The sequence below is a fragment of the Watersipora subatra genome, chromosome 8 (genome assembly GCF_963576615.1).
Source record: "Watersipora subatra chromosome 8, tzWatSuba1.1, whole genome shotgun sequence".
In the NCBI taxonomy this organism is placed as follows: Eukaryota; Metazoa; Bryozoa; class Gymnolaemata; order Cheilostomatida; family Watersiporidae; genus Watersipora; species Watersipora subatra.
The window spans coordinates 3,116,343-3,138,052 of NC_088715.1; the positions used below are offsets into that span (position 1 = coordinate 3,116,343).

Here is a 21,710-nt window from a genome sequence, read left to right on the forward strand (position 1 = left end):
CATTCTAGGCTAATAAAAACTGTTTACTTAAATAATCATTTTGGCAGCTGTGATCAATGCGTTTTAAATTATTGGATTCATGCTAAATATTCTTAATCACATTGTGTATCTATTGTAATCTTTCGATTTCATCAAGCACCCAAAGTATCAATCGATTGTATTTACATGTAGATGCTAAGAATGCCTACAATTCAGCAGAAGCAGACATGGATGATGTCAGCCTAAAATTTAATGATGACAGTCATAACGACGTGAAGCCACTAAAAGCTAAAAAGAAATCAAAGTTGAAAAAAACCAAGTCTAGTCTGAGCACTACAGGTACGGTGGCAAAGTTGTTTTTACAATTCGTAGATACTCCTATTACCTCTGTGTCTCTGAACACCTATTATCTCTCTGTGTTTCTGGACACCTATTATCTCTCTGTTTCTCTGAACACCTATTATTCCTCTCTGTGTCTCTGAACACCTATTATCTCTCTCTGTGTCTCTGAACACCTATTATCTCTCTGTGTCTCTGAACACCTATTATCTCTCTGTGTATCTGAACACCTATTATCTCTCTGTGTCTCTGAACACCTATTATCTCTCTGTGTTTCTGGACACCTATTATCTCTCTGTTTCTCTGAACACCTATTATCTCTCTGTGTCTCTGAACACCTATTATCTCTCTCTGTGTCTCTGAACACCTATTATCTCTCTGTGTCTCTGAACACCTATTATCCCTCTCTGTGTCTCTGAACACCTATTATCTCTCTGTGTCTCTGAACACCTATTATCTCTCTGTGTCTCTGAACACCTACTATCTCTCTCTGTGTCTCTGTGTCTCTGAACACCTATTATCTCTCTGTGTTTCTGGACACCTATTATCTCTCTGTTTCTCTGAACACCTATTATCTCTCTGTGTCTCTGAACACCTATTATCTCTCTCTGTGTCTCTGAACACCTATTATCTCTCTGTGTCTCTGAACACCTATTATCCCTCTCTGTGTCTCTGAACACCTATTATCTCTCTGTGTTTCTGGACACCTATTATCTCTCTGTTTCTCTGAACACCTATTATCTCTCTGTGTCTCTGAACACCTATTATCTCTCTCTGTTTCTCTGAACACCTATTATTCCTCTCTGTGTCTCTGAACACCTATTATCTCTCTCTGTGTCTCTGAACACCTATTATCTCTCTGTGTCTCTGAACACCTATTATCTCTCTGTGTATCTGAACACCTATTATCTCTCTGTGTCTCTGAACACCTATTATCTCTCTGTGTTTCTGGACACCTATTATCTCTCTGTTTCTCTGAACACCTATTATCTCTCTGTGTCTCTGAACACCTATTATCTCTCTCTGTGTCTCTGAACACCTATTATCTCTCTGTGTCTCTGAACACCTATTATCCCTCTCTGTGTCTCTGAACACCTATTATCTCTCTGTGTCTCTGAACACCTATTATCTCTCTGTGTTTCTGGACACCTATTATCTCTCTGTTTCTCTGAACACCTATTATCTCTCTGTGTCTCTGAACACCTATTATCTCTCTCTGTGTCTCTGAACACCTATTATCTCTCTGTGTCTCTGAACACCTATTATCCCTCTCTGTGTCTCTGAACACCTATTATCTCTCTGTGTCTCTGAACACCTATTATCTCTCTGTGTCTCTGAACACCTATTATCTCTCTCTGTGTCTCTGAACACCTATTATCTCTCTGTGTCTCTGAACACCTATTATCCCTCTCTGTGTCTCTGAACACCTATTATCTCTCTGTGTCTCTGAACACCTATTATCTCTCTGTGTCTCTGAACACCTATTATCTCTCTGTGTATCTGAACACCTATTATCTCTCTGTGCCTCTGAACACCTACTATCTCTCTCTGTGTCTCTGTGTCTCTGAACACCTGTTATCTCTCCGTGTCTCATTTTGAAGCTTTAGTGTGGAGAAAGATTCCTTAAAACCGAACTCAATAGGGTTCAGCATTAGCTAACAATACTGCTTTCTTTCAGCTGAACTAAGTTAGGTTCAAGCCTGTAAACCATTGCATATTTACCCTACATCTTATATGTTTATATGCTGCGCACTCTTTCGATTTACTTTATTTGGCAAAATTAATGTTTGTGAATGGCCGACATTCTTTATTAAATGAATTATTCTGTTACATCACCTTAAACAGATTTTATTATTAGTAAATCATGACTTTTCCCTCAAGTTTGAATGTAGATATCATGATAAGTGTTATATTTTTAGACATGCGCAAAAATATCGCAATGGCTTGTGCAAATAATTTCAAACCAATTCAAGTACCTTAATTAAAAATTGTAAATAATCTGAATATGAAAACAGAAACATAACTCAGTTAATGAAGCAAACAATTATAAACCACTAAACTATAGAGGCAATAACTAAGCCTATAAACACTAATACATCTGAGTTTATCCATAGCAAAGCTTTGCTTACTAGTTCATCTTTTCGAAAAAAATTTTTACAAATAGTTCCTCAAGGTTCATTTTTAGGCAGCTGAAGTATTGGAAATGAATTTTTTCATATCTTTAAGTTTTCATTCAAGCAGTAAATGAATCCTTTTTGCTTTTTTATTTGAAAGCAGGATATTCTTTTGGCTTTTCAATAAAGAAAACCACAGCTCAAAAGGTCTCATTATCTTGATCAACTTTTACCTTAAATATTATCAGGTTGGAATTTCATGTGAATTTCTGCCATTAGCAGAGCAAACCTTATTTCGATTTTTGATTGTTAAAAGTTTCAAATCTTGAGTCAAAGTCGTCACATGTTTAACAAAATGGCTTTGCAGTTCAAGTCAGAATTTATTTACTAAATTGAAGAATGTTTCTTATGTTTTCCCATTTTACTCAAATAAACTGGTCCAAATAAGATCTAAGATCTAAAAATAATTTAGATTTCAATAATAATCTAAAAATAAGATCTAAAATGTTGGTCTTGAGATGCTACTCTTTGGCATGAACATGCGCTGCATAATTTGAGGAAAATCATTACAATGTTGTTACAATGTAGAGTACAATTAATTAATAAAGTACACTAATTTTCACACTATAGTGACATATTTGGTCAAAAACTGTAAATCTATTGAGAACGCTTGTTGCAGATGAGGCTCCAAAGAAAGGAAAAAGTGTATCTAAACGCAAATCAGCCGCAAAAGAGGAGTCAGAACCCGAACCGGAACCTGAAGCAGATGAGTATATAGCCTCTTCTCCTTGGCAGAATGCGACACCCGCTCAGGCTAAGAAGAAAAAACCAAAGAAAATTAAGACAAAGGCGGCTCCAGTGTTGGACTGAGAGTTGGCTCTGCCGTCTATTCATCTATTATTCCTAGTGACTCCTAGTGCCAGAAATGGGTGATTACCGTGTCACGTCTGTTCATTCTATTTGTTTATTCATGTTCTCACATTACATAAAATAAATTCACATTATTAACATCAGTTATTGATACCATAGGAAAAAGATTTTTTTTGAGATCACAGCAGTGCTCAAATATTAGGGTGATTACTAGAAGTAAGTTTCCAGAGTTTAAATGCATCCCCCAAAAACAGTCTGCAACAAAATTAGATTACATTAAATCAAGTGATATTTAAATTTTTAAGCTGTCACTTTTTAATTCTGGTTTTAGTTTTATGTATCCAGTTGCATCCTGACCAACCAGTTTTGTAGTTCAAGCAGCTGCCAGAAAGTGTTTTGTTTTGATTTCTAACCATAAAAATAGGACACCTTCTAATGTAGGTATAGTTAGTACTACAAGCCTTGAGAGTGAACTTACACCTTCTAATGTAGGTATAGTTAGTACTACAAGCCTTGAGATTGAACTGAAAAAATATGTTTTGAAGCTTTTACTCAGTTCTTTTTCTAACAGCTGCTCTCTAACAATACCTGATTGCTCTTTCCTGGTGAATTCAAGATTCTTTTACCTCGAATATAAATGCTATGCTCGTCAGTGTCTGCTCTAGTCCTCTCAACCCATGAAACAGAATAAAACATGATTCACAACTTGCAATCATCTGTTTTGAAAATTAAAATGTATTTTTTATTAGTTTAATATGTTTTTGAATCTGACATAAACGGAAATGAACTACATCAAGAAAATCATTGTTTTAAACCCTTCATTGTGTGAGCTATTCAATGGCCGAAGGCTACCTGTGTCTATGTAGTAGTGTAACCTCATATGCCATGTTGTCTTTAACAATTTTGTTACTCATAGAGTTATGCATATATAAATAAATGTTAAGATTATAAAATTATTTGCAACCAAATGAGTGCTCAAATTCATAAAGCTATACACTTTATTGTTTTATACGCGATTATAAGGGATTTATAGTTGAGTCCTTTCATTATACAGCCACCATTATCAGGATACAATCAAGCAAGGGGAGAAGACAAAGAATTGTGGGTAAAATATAAGTTGAATAATAATAAGGACGAGCAGACAACTCTAAAACATAATCCAACATTATCTAAACTACTATGATATAATAATATTTGAACACTCCCACATAGTTTTGATAAGTTCACAACAAAATAATGTATGCAAATACGAAGCGTACACCCTGTAATAATAATGTTCCTAGTTACCGGCCAGCCAGGCGTCTATCCCACATTTAACATAACACGAAGTTTCTCGAAACGAATTTTAGGTAGGGTTTGTTGAAGATATCGGCTATCATATCATCAGTTGCACAATATTCTGTGACTATATTGTGGTTTTGGACTTCTTGTCGAATATAATGATATTTTATATCCATATGCTTGCTGCGCTTACTAACGTTAGTGTTGTTTGCTATGCTGATGGCCGATTGGTTGTCTACGCGGAGTACTATTGGTGGTAATGTCTCTCGAGTAATGTCAACGAATAATTGCCGTAGCCAGGCTGCCTCTTTTGCAGCTTCAAAAGCTGCGATATACTCGGTTTCTGTTGAAGACTTGTCGATTGGCGTTTACTGAACCATGCAGCTGATTGGCCCACTGCTAGACATAAAAACATTTCCGAATATCGAGTGTCTAGATTCGTTGTTCTCAGCCCAGTTAGCATCTGAATAACCAACGGGTTGTGTCAGTTTTGTTGAATGTAATCCCATAGTCCATGGTGCCTTTTAAGTATCTGAGAACGCGCTTTGCAGCAGTGAGGTGCGTTTGGGTCGGCATGGAATTGAATTTCAACAACACTCCCACAGAATGTGCAATGTCTGGTCGTGTAGCTGTAGATGCGTAGAGAAGGCTGCTTACGATCGATTGATATAGAGTGTGATCCACAGATTTACTGCCGTCATCCTTCACTAGTTGTATATCTGTAGTGAACAGGGTTGCTACACTTTTACAGTCGGACATATCATACTTCTCAAGAATCTGCTGAATATAATGTTTCTGGTGCAGCTTCACTGAGGTGTCTGTGAATTCCGCGTTTATACCGAGACAAAATTGCAGTTGCCTTAGGTCTTTCATCTGAAACTTTGAACTTAATGATTCTTTAATTATTTTCATCGATTGATCAGTGTCACTTAGGATTCCGATATCATCTACATAGACCCCTAATATCGTTTGATCGCCATGGTCGTTATGTACATAGACACATTGTTCGACGCTCGAAGGAGAGAAGCCAAGCTGCCGCAGATACTCATCGAGGACTAGATTCCAACATCGTGATGATTGCTTTAGGCCATACAGAGAGCGATTCAATTTGCATACCAACTTTTTGTTTCCAGGTGATACAAATCCATCAGGTTGTGTCATAAATAATTCCTCAGAAACTTTACCATTGAGAAAAGCTGCTACTACGTCCATTTGATGTATCAACATGCCTCTATCCGTGCCATATGATAGAAGCGCTCGAAGTGATGACCGATGCACTACTGGTGCAAATGTTTCATCGTAATCTATTCCTTGTTTTTGACTGTACCCTTTGGCTACTAATCTAGCTTTGAATCTGTCCACGTTTCCATCGGGTTTGCACTTGGTTTTGAACACCCACTTACTACCAATGGCTTTACGACCAGCCGGTAGTTTTACTAATGTCCAGGTTTGATTATCGATTAATGCGGTGTATTCTTCGGAGGCAGCGTTCATCCATTGCTTTGATTGGGGACTAGACATAGCCTCTGACATTGTTAGCGGTTCGGTTATATTGCTGGTGAGGCAAGCCACATGATTGACATACTCATCAACCCCGAATCTTACAAAAGGATTGGGGTTTCGCTGTGATTTTCGTGTAACTGCTGAGTGATTTTCAGGTTCTGGAAATTCAACTGTCAGCTTTTCGGAGTTGTCTTCATCCTCACATTGGTTAGTCTCGGACTCTGGTAACCTTAACCTATTTTCATCTATCACGACATCTCGGCGTACTACGACTTTCTTAGTAGAAGGATTATATAAACGATAGCCTTTCGATCTAAGGCTATAGCCAACAAACATCATTGTCTCTGCTTTATCATCTAGTTTCTGACGGAGCTCACTTGGTACATGAGCATGGGCTAAAGAACCAAACACCCTTAGATTACTAATATCTGGTTTACAGTTGTACCATTGCTGGTATGGAGTTGTGGGCTCATGGTGAGCGGTAGTGGGGGCACGATCCTAATATAAACAGCTGTTGAAATGGCCTCAGCCCAGAAATGTTTCGGTAATGCAGCGTCGATTACTAACGCGCGGGCTAATTCACATACAGTGCGATTATACCGTTCTGCTACACCGTTTTGCTGTTGTGAATATCTAATCTAGTTGATGCTGAATACCTTGAGAGTGCAGGTATTCTTCAAATTCGCTTGATACGTATTCCCCTCTACCGTCAGTTCGAAGGGTTCCGATTGGCTGGCCGGTTTGGTTGGTCACTAAGGCTTTAAACTCTTTAAATACAGAAAATACATCCGATTTCTCATTGATAAAATACACATACGAAAATCTACTAAAATCATCAATAAAACTCACAAAATATCTACTGCCACCAATTGATTTATTCTGCATTGGACCACATACATCGCTATGAACTAGTTCTAGCACTCTAGTAGATTTAATACCATCTTTAGCTATAAACGGTTTTCGAGCCATTTTACCTTTCACACAAGGGTCACATATGGTACCTACATTTACGTTAGACAGATCGGCACCTGTAGCAAGCTGTTCACGGTTCATAAGTCTGATGCTGGTAGGATTGATATGAGTGAGTCTCTTATGTAATATATCGTTACACGACGACGCTAGATTTGCTTTATGATCAGACGACTCCAGATCTAAATAGTAAAGTTTCCCAACGAGAGTTCCCATAGCATGTATTTGGTAGAGTTTGTTCTTAACCCAACATCTACTGTGGCCAAATTGTACTATCATACCCTTACTAGCGGCCGACTGTACAGAGAATATATTTTGTTTCAAATCTGGTACATGAAGTACATCGTGGAGAGTGGCTTTTCTTTTCACTTTCCGGCTAACGGACACTGATATCATAATGTTACCTGAGCCTATGGCATCCAATACTCTGCCGTCCGCTATAGCAACTTTCTCAGGCTGGTCAAACTTTGTGTACGTACTGAAACCACCGTTTTCAGGAGTCATGTGGCGAGTTGCCCCACTATCAATGAGCCATTCTTTCGCTGCCGCTATATTTTCTCCTACTAGAAAAGCACTCTCCTCACTTTGAATTTCAGTTGCTTGGAATTCAGTCACAAATTTAGCTCCATGCTGATTCGCCTGACCACGGCCCTGACCACGACCACGGCCCTGACCACGACTGTAGTTTCCGCGACTATAGTTTCCACGATTGTAGTTAGCACGATTGTAGTTACCTCGACTATTCTGTTGCGCTGTGCAATCTCTGACCACGTGATATGGTGAATTGCAGTTATAGCATCTTCTCTCATACGTGTTATCTCCGACGGTATATAAGGCAGTGTCAGAATTTGAAGTCGTTTTTCCATACTTGTCGCTTTCACCGGAATCCATTTCGGCAGCTTTTACGCCATGTTTCTGCTCTTCATTGAGTAACGCGTTTTGAACAAATTCTAATGTTAGGGTTTCAGGCTTTTGCCCTTCTAAGGCTGTCACGACAGTTGCATAGCTACTCGGCATACTGCCCAACAGTGTTACTACCTGATCTTCCTCGCTCACCGGGGCTTTGATAGCCGTGAGCTTGTTTACAATATCCTTCATATATTTTAGATGATTTTCTATAGATGTACCATCACGCATGATAGCTCTGAAATATTGTTTCTTTAGATATATCCGATTTGCTAGTGTGTCTCTTTCGAATTGAGACTGTAGCTTCTCCCACGCTGCTTTCGGTGTCTCACACTCAGTGTTCAAATATATGAGTTCATCACTGATCGCCAATACAATATGACTAAGAGCACTCTGTGATTGTTTTATATAAGCTTTCTTAGCATCTGCACCTTCCGTTGGCTCTGCAATACTACCATCACAATGTTCATAAAGTTTTTTTGCAATGAGCAAATGTTTCAGTTTGAATCTCCATGTAGAATAGTTGGACGTAGTAAGTTTATCCACAGACAGTTTATCATCCATGGTGCTTGCTTGATATTAGAGTTTTCCTGGGCCCATAACCTATTATTTTATACGCGATTATAAGGGATTTATAGTTGAGTCCTTTTATTATACAGCCACCATTATCAGGATACAATCAAGCAAGGGGAGAAGAAAAATAATTGTGGGTAAAATATAAGTTGAATAATAATAAGGACGAGCAGACAACTCTAAAACATATTCCAACATTATCTAAACTACTATGATATAATAATATTTTAACACACTTTTGGATCATTTCGTTAAGTTTTAACAGCTGTTGCCGCTTAAAATACTGTCGGTTTAGTCTATGAGGTTCAGTTGATGGGGCATCCTTAATCAATGAAATATATGGTTTCGTAACTACGGATTTGTTGTAGGAGAACATTTGTGACAGCTGAGGCATTTTTTTTAACAAGTAACCTCATTTGAAATACAGTATAGAAATGTTAAAGTTAAAAAGAACTTTCAAAAATTAGTTGGTCCAGCAATTGTGATCATTTCAGTTATAGCTCCTATCCAGGCAGGCTTCATGAGAAAATAACAAAACAATTAGAGAAATAGTTTTTACAATAATATAAACAGCATTCATTCACTCACCTGTCCAAAGCTGTGGCAAAAGCTTGAGAAAAAATATTTGCATCATATGTGATTTGAACCCGCGATATTTGGCTTTATTATCTGGCATGCTACCAACAATTGTTTGCCTTTCAGGTTACTAAAGTTATTGAGCTTATATATACTTACTAGCTGTGCCACCCGGCGTTGCCCGTGTAAGAGAAGAGTCTTTGGACAGAAAATTGATTTGTATTTAAAGGTTGACTTGCAACAAAATTCACAATACAGTTATTTGGTATCAAAAGATTCACCATGTCTTACCCTGTTGTGTTGTAGGTGCCAAATATGTGGAAAGGTGATTACAAGCTCTTAAAAGCTCAAAAAGCGTGGTTTGTGTAGTTGAAATAAATTAAAATAAAAACAACTGTAAAGGTTTTAAAACTTTGTCAAACAACTGTACCTTTCAAGCTAGTAGCCTGGCATATTGCCAATGGAAAACTCCACTAAGCTAGTTAATAAGGTTAGGTATCCAATGACGTAAGCCATGACTTTGAGTCTGTATTGTTGTCCAGCTCAGCTGTTATAATAATAGCTATAGCCGGATTTCCAACAGACGTATTTCCAACAGACGGATTTTGAGAAATATATATATAGATTCGCTGCGCAATCTGTTTTGCTTCGTCGTTCGATTTTTCACAGCTTTTGAGACTGCCCAGGTACTAGATTGCTGAGATACTAAAAGATAACCAACAGTCTGCGGTACTCCCTGCACTTTCCTTCACATTTTTTTCTAATTACCTTTGTAGGTCATGGAGTTATTTACTCATAGTAAGATAAATCTTGTAGGCTTTTGTTGCAATTTGAATAAAGTCACATGACCTCTTATCTACTATGTGCTGGTAGCTTTCATTGTAAGCTTGCTCGAGAAGCTGGTAAAGTGAGAGATCTGACCCATCCTGAACACATTAACAGTGAAAACCTGTGAGACACAAACACTACCTTTAGACATACATGTACGTACATGCATGTATAAGCGCTTCTAACAAACCCTTATTTCATTTATTTAGTGTCATTTGCTATATTATTTTATTTTGGTTTATTATTTGATTTTTGTAATCAGGCAAATGTGTTTTTTCAGCGTTTGAACATAAATTGTATTCAGTAATTTTCACAGAAAATCATTGATTGACATTTCAAATTCTACAGCATACTGCAATAAATTAATCTCACATGTAAATAAAGATTCAAGCAAGCCTTGTCTATTTGAGCTACAACTAGTCATATCTACAGATGCAACAAGCTCGCAAATATAATGAACTACAGTGGACCCTTGCAATACGGTTTTAATTCATTCAAGGGTTGGTATCGAAAGGCGAAAATGTTGTATAGAGGGACATAAAAACCCATAGTAATTATGCAATGCAAGCGCCCCCTGGTAAAAACTTCAAGATTTTATTTATGTATTCTACAATAAAAAATTGGTAACAAGATAGTATGTTAACCTTAGTAACTATAGTTACCTACAGCAACTTTAGCGTATGTAAAACTACTTGCAAAATATACAATAGGGAAATCTTACCTTTGAGACAGGCGCATTACATAAATGTTGAATTTAACTTAAAAGAATTTCGCTTATTAAACACATACTTAAAACTAAGTTTTAGTACGTATTTTACTAAACATTAACATTGTCGTCATCTAAAGTTTTATCACCTATCTGTTGCCGGTTTCGTTTTCACTATAACTTGCAACGGATAATGGCGAGCTGAGAGAGAGCATCGTATCTCTTTCAAGCCTTGTGAGAGGGGTTTTGCCGAATAGCAAATCGGCATCCTCAATAATTGACATTTTCAGCACACCACCTGTCAAATTTTAATTTAAAAAAAATCTTTGTTGATGTCATATAGCAAAATAAAGTCCTGTGGGTAGATAGAAAAAACATTTTTTACATCATAAAGCGAAAAAATCGGTTGACAGGGTAAACGTAACTTGAGGAAGCACTGTATTAACGATTCATTCATAGTTTAACGTAACATATTAGCAAAATGGAATAAATAAAACTATAATAGTAGAATGAAAAAACTTGCAATTTTAGAAGCTATATTAAGTTACGTTTTTTAAAACTTTCGCAAATTAGGTAAGTTTTCTATTATTAAAATACAAGATGGCAGAGAGGATAATATCAATAAATTGAAATTGGTAAATTGTGTCAGTATTTCTTAACATATAATCAAACGGTGCAGAAATGTTATGTTAAGTTCTATGACAATCTGTTTAAAGTTTGTAATTACCACATTTTATTGCAAATAGTGTAATTAATATTGTTTGTCAGTTAAAAATTTTTCATAGATTGTTGTTGTGAAAGCAGTTTAGCCACCTGCATTGAAGAAATCCTAGGAAATGCAGGGCTCATTGCTAGTACTGTATTTAAATGGAAGCTTAACTGACACCAAAATGACCCTGACTGTAGTTGTGTTAACCTCTTACCGCGCTGCGACTGGTCCTCAGTAAGTTAAGATGAGAATTACTATTACCAATTAGTTCACTAAGCTGTAGCATCTAACTACATGTGTATTCATGCAGCCAGGCTTCAGACCTATACTAGTGCTGTCGTTGCTAGTTATCAGTCTTTCCTGTTCTTTAGATCACACTGCATACTTATAAATACAAATTAAAGGTTTCACCAACTGCATGTGAATTCACTTTAACTAAATGTTATTCCTACACCTGCTCAACAAGGTATTACTATGCTAGAAAACTACTAGTAGAATTGTACAAATTTCTTTCCGACCAGGGATTTCTTTACCTGTGCGACTCAATGGCTTTATAACTACTGTGAGCTATGTTATCATGATTCTCATTGAATCTCAAATGTAGGTGTTCAGGATTCTTACAATTTTGTGTCTGCAGAACTAGTGTATGAGAGAAAGGAGAAAAGATGAATAGTTTTTTAGACAGCCCCAACAATCATGATGGTAGTACTGAGTTATGCTAATATTATGAGTTATTGTTACCAAATATCATTATTCTTTTTTAAAACTAGCTTAAAGAGTGTAATAGAGAAATATTTCAGCTTTTCCAAACTATTTTTGGAGTTGAATGCGAAGCAGTTTAACCTAAAATCCAGCTTTTTATCGAAGGTGGTGTTGGTCAGTACGGTCAACACAAACAACCGAGAATTTGTCTTCAAAGATGACGGATTGGATTTTAAACAGTATTATTTGTTGACGTTTAGGGAGGCCACAGCAACTGCACGCTACAAACATGACATTTTCATGAATGTTAGGAACTATTTGGTTTCACAAAAGTCTAAGACACATGGACAAGGCTCACTTTGGGAGCTCATAATGGGCTCATAATAGCCCATAATAGTGCTCTACATAAATTGCTGCATTTATATTGAAAATGACACGACCAGAATATAATTCTGTGTTTGTTTGTCTGTTGTTTATCTATTATTCATCTGCCCCATTATAGCAATCAAGTTTTAGGAATAAAAGACTTGCTTCCCACCGGCTTTGAACGGAAACCTCCAGGTCTGCAGACCGGCGATCTAACCCAATGCACAATGTCCTTGCCGTAATGTGGATTAATAGGACAAGAACTTATGCAGCGATTGTGATGTGTGCCGTGTCTCACTATGTCTCACTATGTCTCACTATGTCTCACTATGTCTCACTATGTCTCACTATGTCTCATTATGTGTCATTATGCGTAACAACGTGAAGCTGGCTTCATGACTATTATTATAGTAAAGCTTAAGGTACTACATGTAGCTTATCAGTGAAGTAAATCAAGTTCATTTGGCATTTATTTTATTACTTGTGAAACCCTGGGCATTCATCTACAGTAGTTATCTAGTACATGTATGTAATAAGATAAACCATGGCTGATATAGGAAGCAATGTTGGCAATAAGCAGATCAGTTTTATTGTAAAAAGGAGAGTTCGCGGAGTTCAGTGAAGAATATCTTCCAATGACAGACCAGCCGACATTCATTTGATCGAGTGGTTAGTGAGCATAACTAGTAGTCATCTGTATTTTTACTGTTACTAGCAGTGTTGTTGCATATTATATCATATTGTATTATATTATATTATTATATATTATAATATTATTATATTGTATTCTCGCTCTCTCAGGATCACACTTTCTGACTCTCGCGTGCAGTTGAGGAATTGTATTATATTATATAACATAATCGACTTTTAGCACTAAATTTTTATTTGAAAAAATCTTTCTAGTTTGCCAGCAGGTTCATTGAGCCATGAAAAACTCTTATGACAAAGATAGCGCCATGATATTCTTCAAAGTTGCTGTTACGCTACTTGTTGTAGTAGTACTAGTAGTACTAGTAGTACTAGTAGCTACTGAACAAAAGTATTATTTCCAGTTGAACAGCTTTAAAAGTTTAAGTTTCGGCTAACTCTCATAAATAGTACTGCAACCCGATTCTCAAATTTCTGTCTAAATCTCTCACAATCTTCTTGAGCGGGCCATCGCAGGGTGGATTAACAATAGGCCACTTTTTTAACTAACTCCCTAAAACTATTACAAGCATAAAGAAAGTGGCCAGTTTCAAGAGAGAAGTTAGGTTGCATTTTTTAGCAGATGAATGAAAACTAATTACTCATAAATATTGACGTTGTTTACACGCTGACAACAAGCCCAAGGCCACGACTAGCTATGCTATTGCGTATTATGTGCTTCATCACTCTTCCAGCCTTTTTTTTGTTTAACTAATTTTATTGATGAAAATAAATCACAAAAAATGAAAAAACCAAAACATTTGATTTTGAAATTTTTCTTTCTGCTATATAACACAACTCACTGTGCCACCCGGCGTTGCCCGTGTAATAGAAGAGTCTTTGGACAGAAAATTGATTTGTATTTAACATATAACAACATTTGCCTTTCTAACTTTCAAACTACATATCATGAGAGGAGTGTGTCGTGTAGTTGAAATAAATTAGGAGAGAAATAAAAACAACTGTAAAGGTTTTAAAACTTTGTCAAACAACTGTATCTTTCAAGCTAGTGGCCTGGCATATTGCCAATAGAAACTCCACTAAGCTAGTTAGTTAATAAGGTTAGGCTTCCAATGACAGTAAGAATTCCATGAATTTCCATGAAATTCCATGAATTTGAGTCTTTATTGTTGGCAAGCCCAGCTGTTCTAATAATAGCTATAGCCGGATTTCCAACAGACAGACGGAATTCCAACACACGGACTTTGAGAAATATATACGAGAGTATAGATAGAGAAAGAAGCAGCAAAAATACTGTATCCACTATATTATAAAACAATGTTTTTGTAATCTTGCTTGGGAGCTTGGCACTGAGTTGTTGGCTTATTCTGCCTGATGTAATTTGTTTGAACTTTATTTACCATTCAGACAAATAACAGCCAGTTTTAGAAACGCCTCAACTTTTATGATTGCATGTCATACGTTTATTCAACGGGCTAAATAGTGTATGTTTCTATTCACTCAGTCTAGATATAATACTAAGGATGCAGACTAGCAGGGTCTGCATCCTTAGTATTATAACAACAAGCCTCAATGTCAAAACCAAAGCTCATGTGTATGAAGCCTGCGGTCGCAGCGTTCTTTTTTATAGTGCAGAGACATGGGCAACTTACAGACCACAAGAATCCGAGCTCATTGTATTTGACACCAGAAGCCTCAGGTTTATCCTTGGAATATACCTTGGAAACCTCAGACATCCGTGGAAAAACCTGGAAAGATAAACTCACTCATGAAGACCTTTTCAGGCTGACTGGGTCTGATCCTCTTTCTACCAGACTGAAGTTTATCAGACTCTGTTGGGCTGGTTCTGTCAATCGTATGGCAGCTGACAGAATCCCTAATCAGCTTCCTCATGGTGTACTGGAGAACGGGATTTGCCCAATTGGCACACCTTGTTTGCGATTCAAAGACATACAATGAGATATGCAATTCATACATTCAATGAGATCTCAAAGATTTTAATATTGACCCCAACACCTGAACTTCTGTATCTAAGAACAGAGTGCAATGGAGGACTAAACTGTACTTAGGCAGCAAGGCTGACACACAAAAAGTCTTTAGGAAACTCCTGATAAGAAGACAGGGAACATGATAACACTACCAAGCATTGTCATCATATGACAGAAGCATGCCATTACTATGTGCAGACAAGCAGGAAGCCCGAATCACTTTCATTCCTGAAAAAGTTTCATTGATAGCAATTGTCCTTAATGCACGAGATGGCCAACCGTTGAGGTCCTAATCGGACATATCAGGGTAAATTTATATGAAAACTAAAAGCCAATTGAGCCATGCATTGTTCTAAATGGACCAAGTAAGGAGTCAAAGCAAACTTTTATAAAGCACTATAAATACATGGATTTTTTTTATTTCTATTACTTTTATTATTTATTTACTTATTTACTAATTTCAAGCAAGACCACAAGAGGTTTATATAATGATAAAATAATAATCATAATAATCGTATAATCATAAGATATAGATCTTTAGAAAATCTGTACTACGTAGTCATTGTGCTGTAGTCATCCAAACTTATAATTAGTTATTGTAATAATCTCATAAGATCCGTTAAAAAAATATCATCATCATTTGCTTTACACTGCGTTGGACATCAGTTAGAATACGAAACTGTTCAAATGTGTCGGCAAATGAAAATGAAAAAATTGAAATCGGCAAAAATGAAACGATTTCTGTACTCCTATGTTAATTGCCGAAACCTTCGGCAATTCGACAATGCTATAGACTGGTGAAATGTGCACGTTTTTTTTTCGTGAACTGCGCAAGACTTTATCGTTCTATTCTCTGTCGTTCGGCGTTTTGATTTTCGGTCTCAACTTTTATTAAACCAAGCTTTTCAAGTGTTTTGTGGCGATTTTCATCCAAATTAATCTGTCTATTTGTGTATAATCCGATCAGATGGGTTAGTTTTAGGAATTTGCGGTAATTTTTCAAAGACTTGGTAACATATTTAAATATGTTTGTATGCGTTTTGTATCATTATTATACTTAAACGACTTTACTGAAAAATAGTTGAATTTGTTGATAGGATTTCGTTGCAAGGGTTTGGTGACGGCCGTTAACGGATAATTTTTCAGGAGTTGTGTGCACATGTGCATTTATCATAATTCTCCCAATCAATCGTTTCACTCTTGTTTGGTCGTGGGATAATATAGTAATAATTTATATAATAATATATTCATAATCTAAATGATAATGTAGTAATATTTTATATAATAGTATAATGATGATCTACAGGTTATTATTATATGATTACTGCGTATACACTTGCGGTTCACTATTATTATTATATTATTGTCAGAAACAGCAGGTGTAAATTACTAACTAAGCAAAAAGTTATAATATCAAAATATAGAAATCTTATGTATAGTTTAAAATCCTTGCGTATCTAACTGGTTCCACTAGTTAATAAATTATCATATTATTGATAATTGATTATTATAAATTATTAAAAATCTAATGCTCATATAACGCTTCCGTCAAACGTAGATGTACTAACGCCACTGAACACCATCTTCATAGTAAAAACTACAGTTCTACAGTTGAAGTAAACTTTTATAAAGCACTCAAATTACTATTTATATTATTTCTCCAGTGTAATGGTTTACAGCAATATTACATGATCATAGTTTTACAATATACGTTTTAAATACATGTAGAATATTCTACAGTTGTGAAACAGTGTCGGGTGAGATAGATGGCAGCATCAGTCTACAAAACCAAAGGTTGTCAGTTCAAAACCTGTAGAAAGCAACTTTTGATGAGGTAATTTCATTATCATCCACATCATTTCTTCAGTGCGATGCTTCCAAACATGATTACAAAATGTTAGTTTTATAATAAAGTGAATATAGTATTTGTGCAACTTCTCTGTATCTTCTATAATTATATACACATGTATATATTTCACAATATTGTCGTCATTGTATATTTCCAGTTATAGCTGTTAAAATCTTGGAATAAAGAATTTGTACAGCAGAAGATTTTATCTTGGAACCTCCCCGTTTGCCAGTCTCACCTTACTAACTATGCCACACGAGCTGGATAGATTTGCTATGCAATATTCGTCTGCTATGTTGGAGCAAATAGGCTACTGCTTTTTGTTACGATGCAAAGCAATGACATAACGTCATAAAGGTAGCTCATATTGGTAAACTTACTCAAATAATCCATTGGTGATGTGCCAGGCTAATAGCGAGTAGCAGGCAACTCTCATAACCTCATACTGTTTATAAGCCGATTTTAAATACCTGGGCAACACGGAATAGCACAGCTGGTTATAATAAATAGCACAAGACAAACTTTGTAATCAAATTTTGCTGTACTATTTATGAAAGATAGCAGATACTTAAAATTTAAGAACTGTTCAATTTTGAAATAATAATGTGATTTTATTTCTGGCTGGTCCATTGACTCATGTGGTAAACATTTAAAAAAATGGAATTACTTCAGCAAAAGAGCCTCATTTATCTGTAAACTGACTAGCTATTCCATTGCAAGTAAAACAAATGTGCAGCTGTTGTTACCAGTAATCTTTTCATATATGACATAAGAATGTTTAGTATTTGTTAGTAGATTAGAGCCAGCTGGAACGGGTGGCAGAATGAACTTTTTTCCCTCCGATGCCGCGTCAGTCATTTAGCAGGAAACTTCATATGGCCTTTAAAGTGAGTGCGTGATTGAAGGCTAAACAAGACTTCTTGCTGAAAGACTGAAATGGCATATCTGTATTATATCAATACGCCATATAAGATCTTCCCTCTTGGCATATCTTATATCTATATATATATTTCTCAAAATTGCTCGTACAGGTATGTGTATTCATGTATTTCTGTACTTGTTCGTGTAATTTTCCAGATATAGCTATTATTTTAGCATTGCGCCCATACGTTAGTATGCCACTGTTAAGAAATATTTTGGGACTTAGGTATATGCAACACAATGCTTCTTCGTCTTTTTTTCATTATGGCAAATTTGTTCCGCTCCACGATATCAGCAATAATTTATCTCAAACTTAAAGTCTTGCAATTAGTGTACTGATTATATACGTTATTAAAATATACACGTCGCTGAACTCGTCATGGCGAGTTATGTACGTATATACGTTATCCGGTTAATTCAGTATATGTTATAATAAAAACGATTCGCAAATGGATAAATGAAAAAATTTTTGTTATAAGTTTAAAATTTACTAAAATACATACTAAAACTTCCTTCAAGTATGTATTTAGTCAACTTAATTCATATAAATTAGATTCAGTGTTTATGTTACACGTCTGTTTTGAAGGTAAGAACTATGTATTTAGTCAACTTAATTCATATAAATTAGATTCAGTGTTTATGTTACACGTCTGTTTTGAAGGTAAGAACTCTCCATGTAGTACATTGTAATGTTATATTATCTTGCAGATCATAACCACAAAATGCACTTAAGTCATTGTAGGTACCTATAGTTATCAGGGTTAATATGTTTTAGATTTGCCACAAGCAATATTATTATCTTTAATTAAACTAACAAGCTTAGCTTTTCATCACAAGCATTGATATTATCAATGACTTTAGATAATATAAACAGTTTAGCTTCTAACAATTTTAGCTGGTTTGTGAAGCCACCTCAAAAGATAACTTGACAGGGCGCAAGTTTTCAACTTTTCAGCAAAATGAGCATTCGAATTAACAAATGCTATATGATTCACAACAGCTAGTCATTAGTGTATCACAACTACTCAAACTGTGGCAAGTCCTACTGGTGTTTGGAGGATAACTCCTAACTATTGTAAGTTTTAATACCATAGTATGTTCAATTCAATTAATGCATTTGCCTATTTTTTTACAAATCGCGCTATATATGTTCTCTTTTCATTTGTGCACTTCATTTTCCTGTTTATAATTACGCATGATTTGCTGTATGAAAGGCACAGTTAAACAAATAAAGTGAATATCCACTGATGCAAAATCTATTCATTGTCGCCATCCAAACATCCTAACCAAATACTAGAACAACATAGTATTTTGGTACTATTTTTAATGATGATGGTTTCCACCAGGAGGTGTTTGCATTAGATAATGACTATGGATTTTTATGCCACTATTTGTTCTTCTATAGCCTACAATATTTTCATGTGCCAACACTGGCATGCCAACACTGAAACAAACTCAAACCATATAATGGTATATCAAATAATTTTAGATTGTAATCATTGCGAAATAGACTATATTTAGCCATTACTTACTAATAATTTATTTCAACTACACAACACTTCTCTCATGATATGTGTTTGAAAGTTAAAATGTCAAATGCCATTATATGTTAAATATGAACCAATCTCTTGTCCAAAGACTTTTTTATTACTTGAGCAACACCGAGTACCACAGCTAGTATATATATATATATATATATATATATATATATATATATATATATATATATATATATATACATAGCCGAGGTACGTCACAAAGCCATTACCGAATACAAGAAACGCCTTCGGCAGGTCTTACGGAGCCAGCTCAATGCCAAGAACCAAGTCATGGCAATGAATACCTACGCACTGCCAGTAATAAGATATCCAGCAGGCATAATAAAGTGGACTGAAGAAGCCATCAAGGAAACGGATATAGCAACTCGTAAACTGCTGACCATACATGGAGCACTCCACCCAAAATCTGATACTACTAGATTGTATCTTGATAGGAAAGATGGCGGTAGGAGACTCAAAAGTGTACAGCAGACAGTGAAAGAGGAGGAGAAAACATCAAAGCATATGCAGCCTCCATGGCCATCTCAGATAAGTTGCTAGCTGAATTTCAATCGGCTGCTCTTACAACGGACCTACGCTCTGATGATGAGGAAATTGACTGGCACACGAAACCTCTTCATGGTGCTTATCACCAACAAATATCTAAGGTTGGCGATCTTCACCAGACATATATGTGGCTGAACAAAGGAAACCTAACGGCCAATACAGAGTCGCTAATCATGGCAGCCCAGGAGCAAGTGCTCCCAACAAGGCAACTCCAAACGAAAATCTATCACACTAGAGACGATCCTAGATGCAGACTGTGCAAAGATGCACCTGAGACCATCCAACACATTATCAGTGGATGCAAGCAGCTAGCAGGGAACGCATACACTGAGCGGCATAATCATGTCGCAGGTGTTGTGTATTATAGAAGTCTATGTGATGAGTATGGCCTTAATAAACCACAACACTGGTGGGAAGCTCCTGGTAAGGTCAATGAAAATGACCGGGCTAAGATCCTCTGGGACTTCTACATCCAAACTGACAAGCATGTCCTGGCAAACCAACCAAATATAGTGGTGGTAGACAAGGAGAACAAGAGGGCTACTATAATAGATATAGCAGTACCCAATGACTACAATATAGCCAGCAAAGAAAAAGAAAAGGTAGAGAAATATCTCCCTCTTAGAGAAGAAATTGAAAAATGCTGGAATGTAAGAACAACTGTAATCCCAGTAGTCATTGGGCCACTGGGCGCAATAACACCGGCGCATAAAATGTGGCTTGCCCAAATACCAACAGCAATCAACTCAGGTGAGTTGCAGAAAAGTGCGCTATTGGGAACAGCTAAGATCTTGAGGCGAGTGCTCAAACTCCCAGGTCTCTGGTAGGAGACCCAAGTTAGAGCAGAATTTACCACCCATACGGGGTATCCGGGGTGAGGAAACAATTTATATATATATATGTATATATGTGTATGTATATGTATATATGTGTATGTATATATGTATATGTATGTATACATACATATATATATATATATATATGTATGTATATGTATGTATATATATATATATATATATATATATATATATATGTACTCTGAGTAAAATTTCCACACAAAGTGCTCGATATTATAAAATAGAGCCTGTTATACAGAAACGAAAGTTTAAAACTTATGGTTAAAACACTTTTATTACTAATAGTTTCATGCTCTGAGGGAGCAATCATCAAATAAAATATGTCAATCAACTACAGTCGTTTATATAATGGAGGTGAAGCAGCTAACAGATTGAAATTTTTAACTACATAGAGTCCATGGTCTTACTACAGCTTATGTCTTGTAGTTGCATAACAAGAATTTGTCTACATGTCTGCATGTACACTGTAGATGACAGTTCATTTCGCCTGTTCAATGTAGCCAACTCAGGCATTCGAATGATGTAAAACTATTCCCACAAGCACAAAATTGTGATTGTGGGAAAAGTTTTACATCATTCGAATGCCTGAGTTAGCATAGTTTCAAATAGATACCGAATTTTATTCGGTACAGATTCTTTTATCCAAGGTTTTAAAAGCCGAAATGCAGACAGACAGACAGACAGATACACATAGTTCTTAATAATGTACTTATAATAGATAGAATATGTGCCATCATATATATAATTTGCTGACGCGCCATCACAATATTAAAGGGTTCCAAATTTGTCAAGCGTGTAAATTGAGGGCATCATATTTAATGCAAAAACTAATCATAACATGTTTTTTGTAAAGTAGTTAATATTAAGAATCTATATATCTAGGAAATGAATTAGCTAATTGCGCAAAGATTTCTGCACGAA

General features: G+C 36.0%; 1 protein-coding gene across 1 annotated transcript in view; it reads left to right on the forward strand.

Moving 5' to 3' along the window:
- LOC137401953 (protein draper-like) overlaps positions 1–3,302 on the forward strand; it is a 36,799-nt gene extending 33,497 nt beyond the window's left edge. The window contains exons 20-21 of the mRNA XM_068088424.1: positions 172–318; positions 3,112–3,302. Coding sequence (XP_067944525.1) covers positions 172–318; positions 3,112–3,302 — 338 coding nt within the window. The remainder of the gene's footprint in view (positions 1–171; positions 319–3,111) is intronic.
- The last annotated feature ends 18,408 nt before the right edge of the window (positions 3,303–21,710 follow it).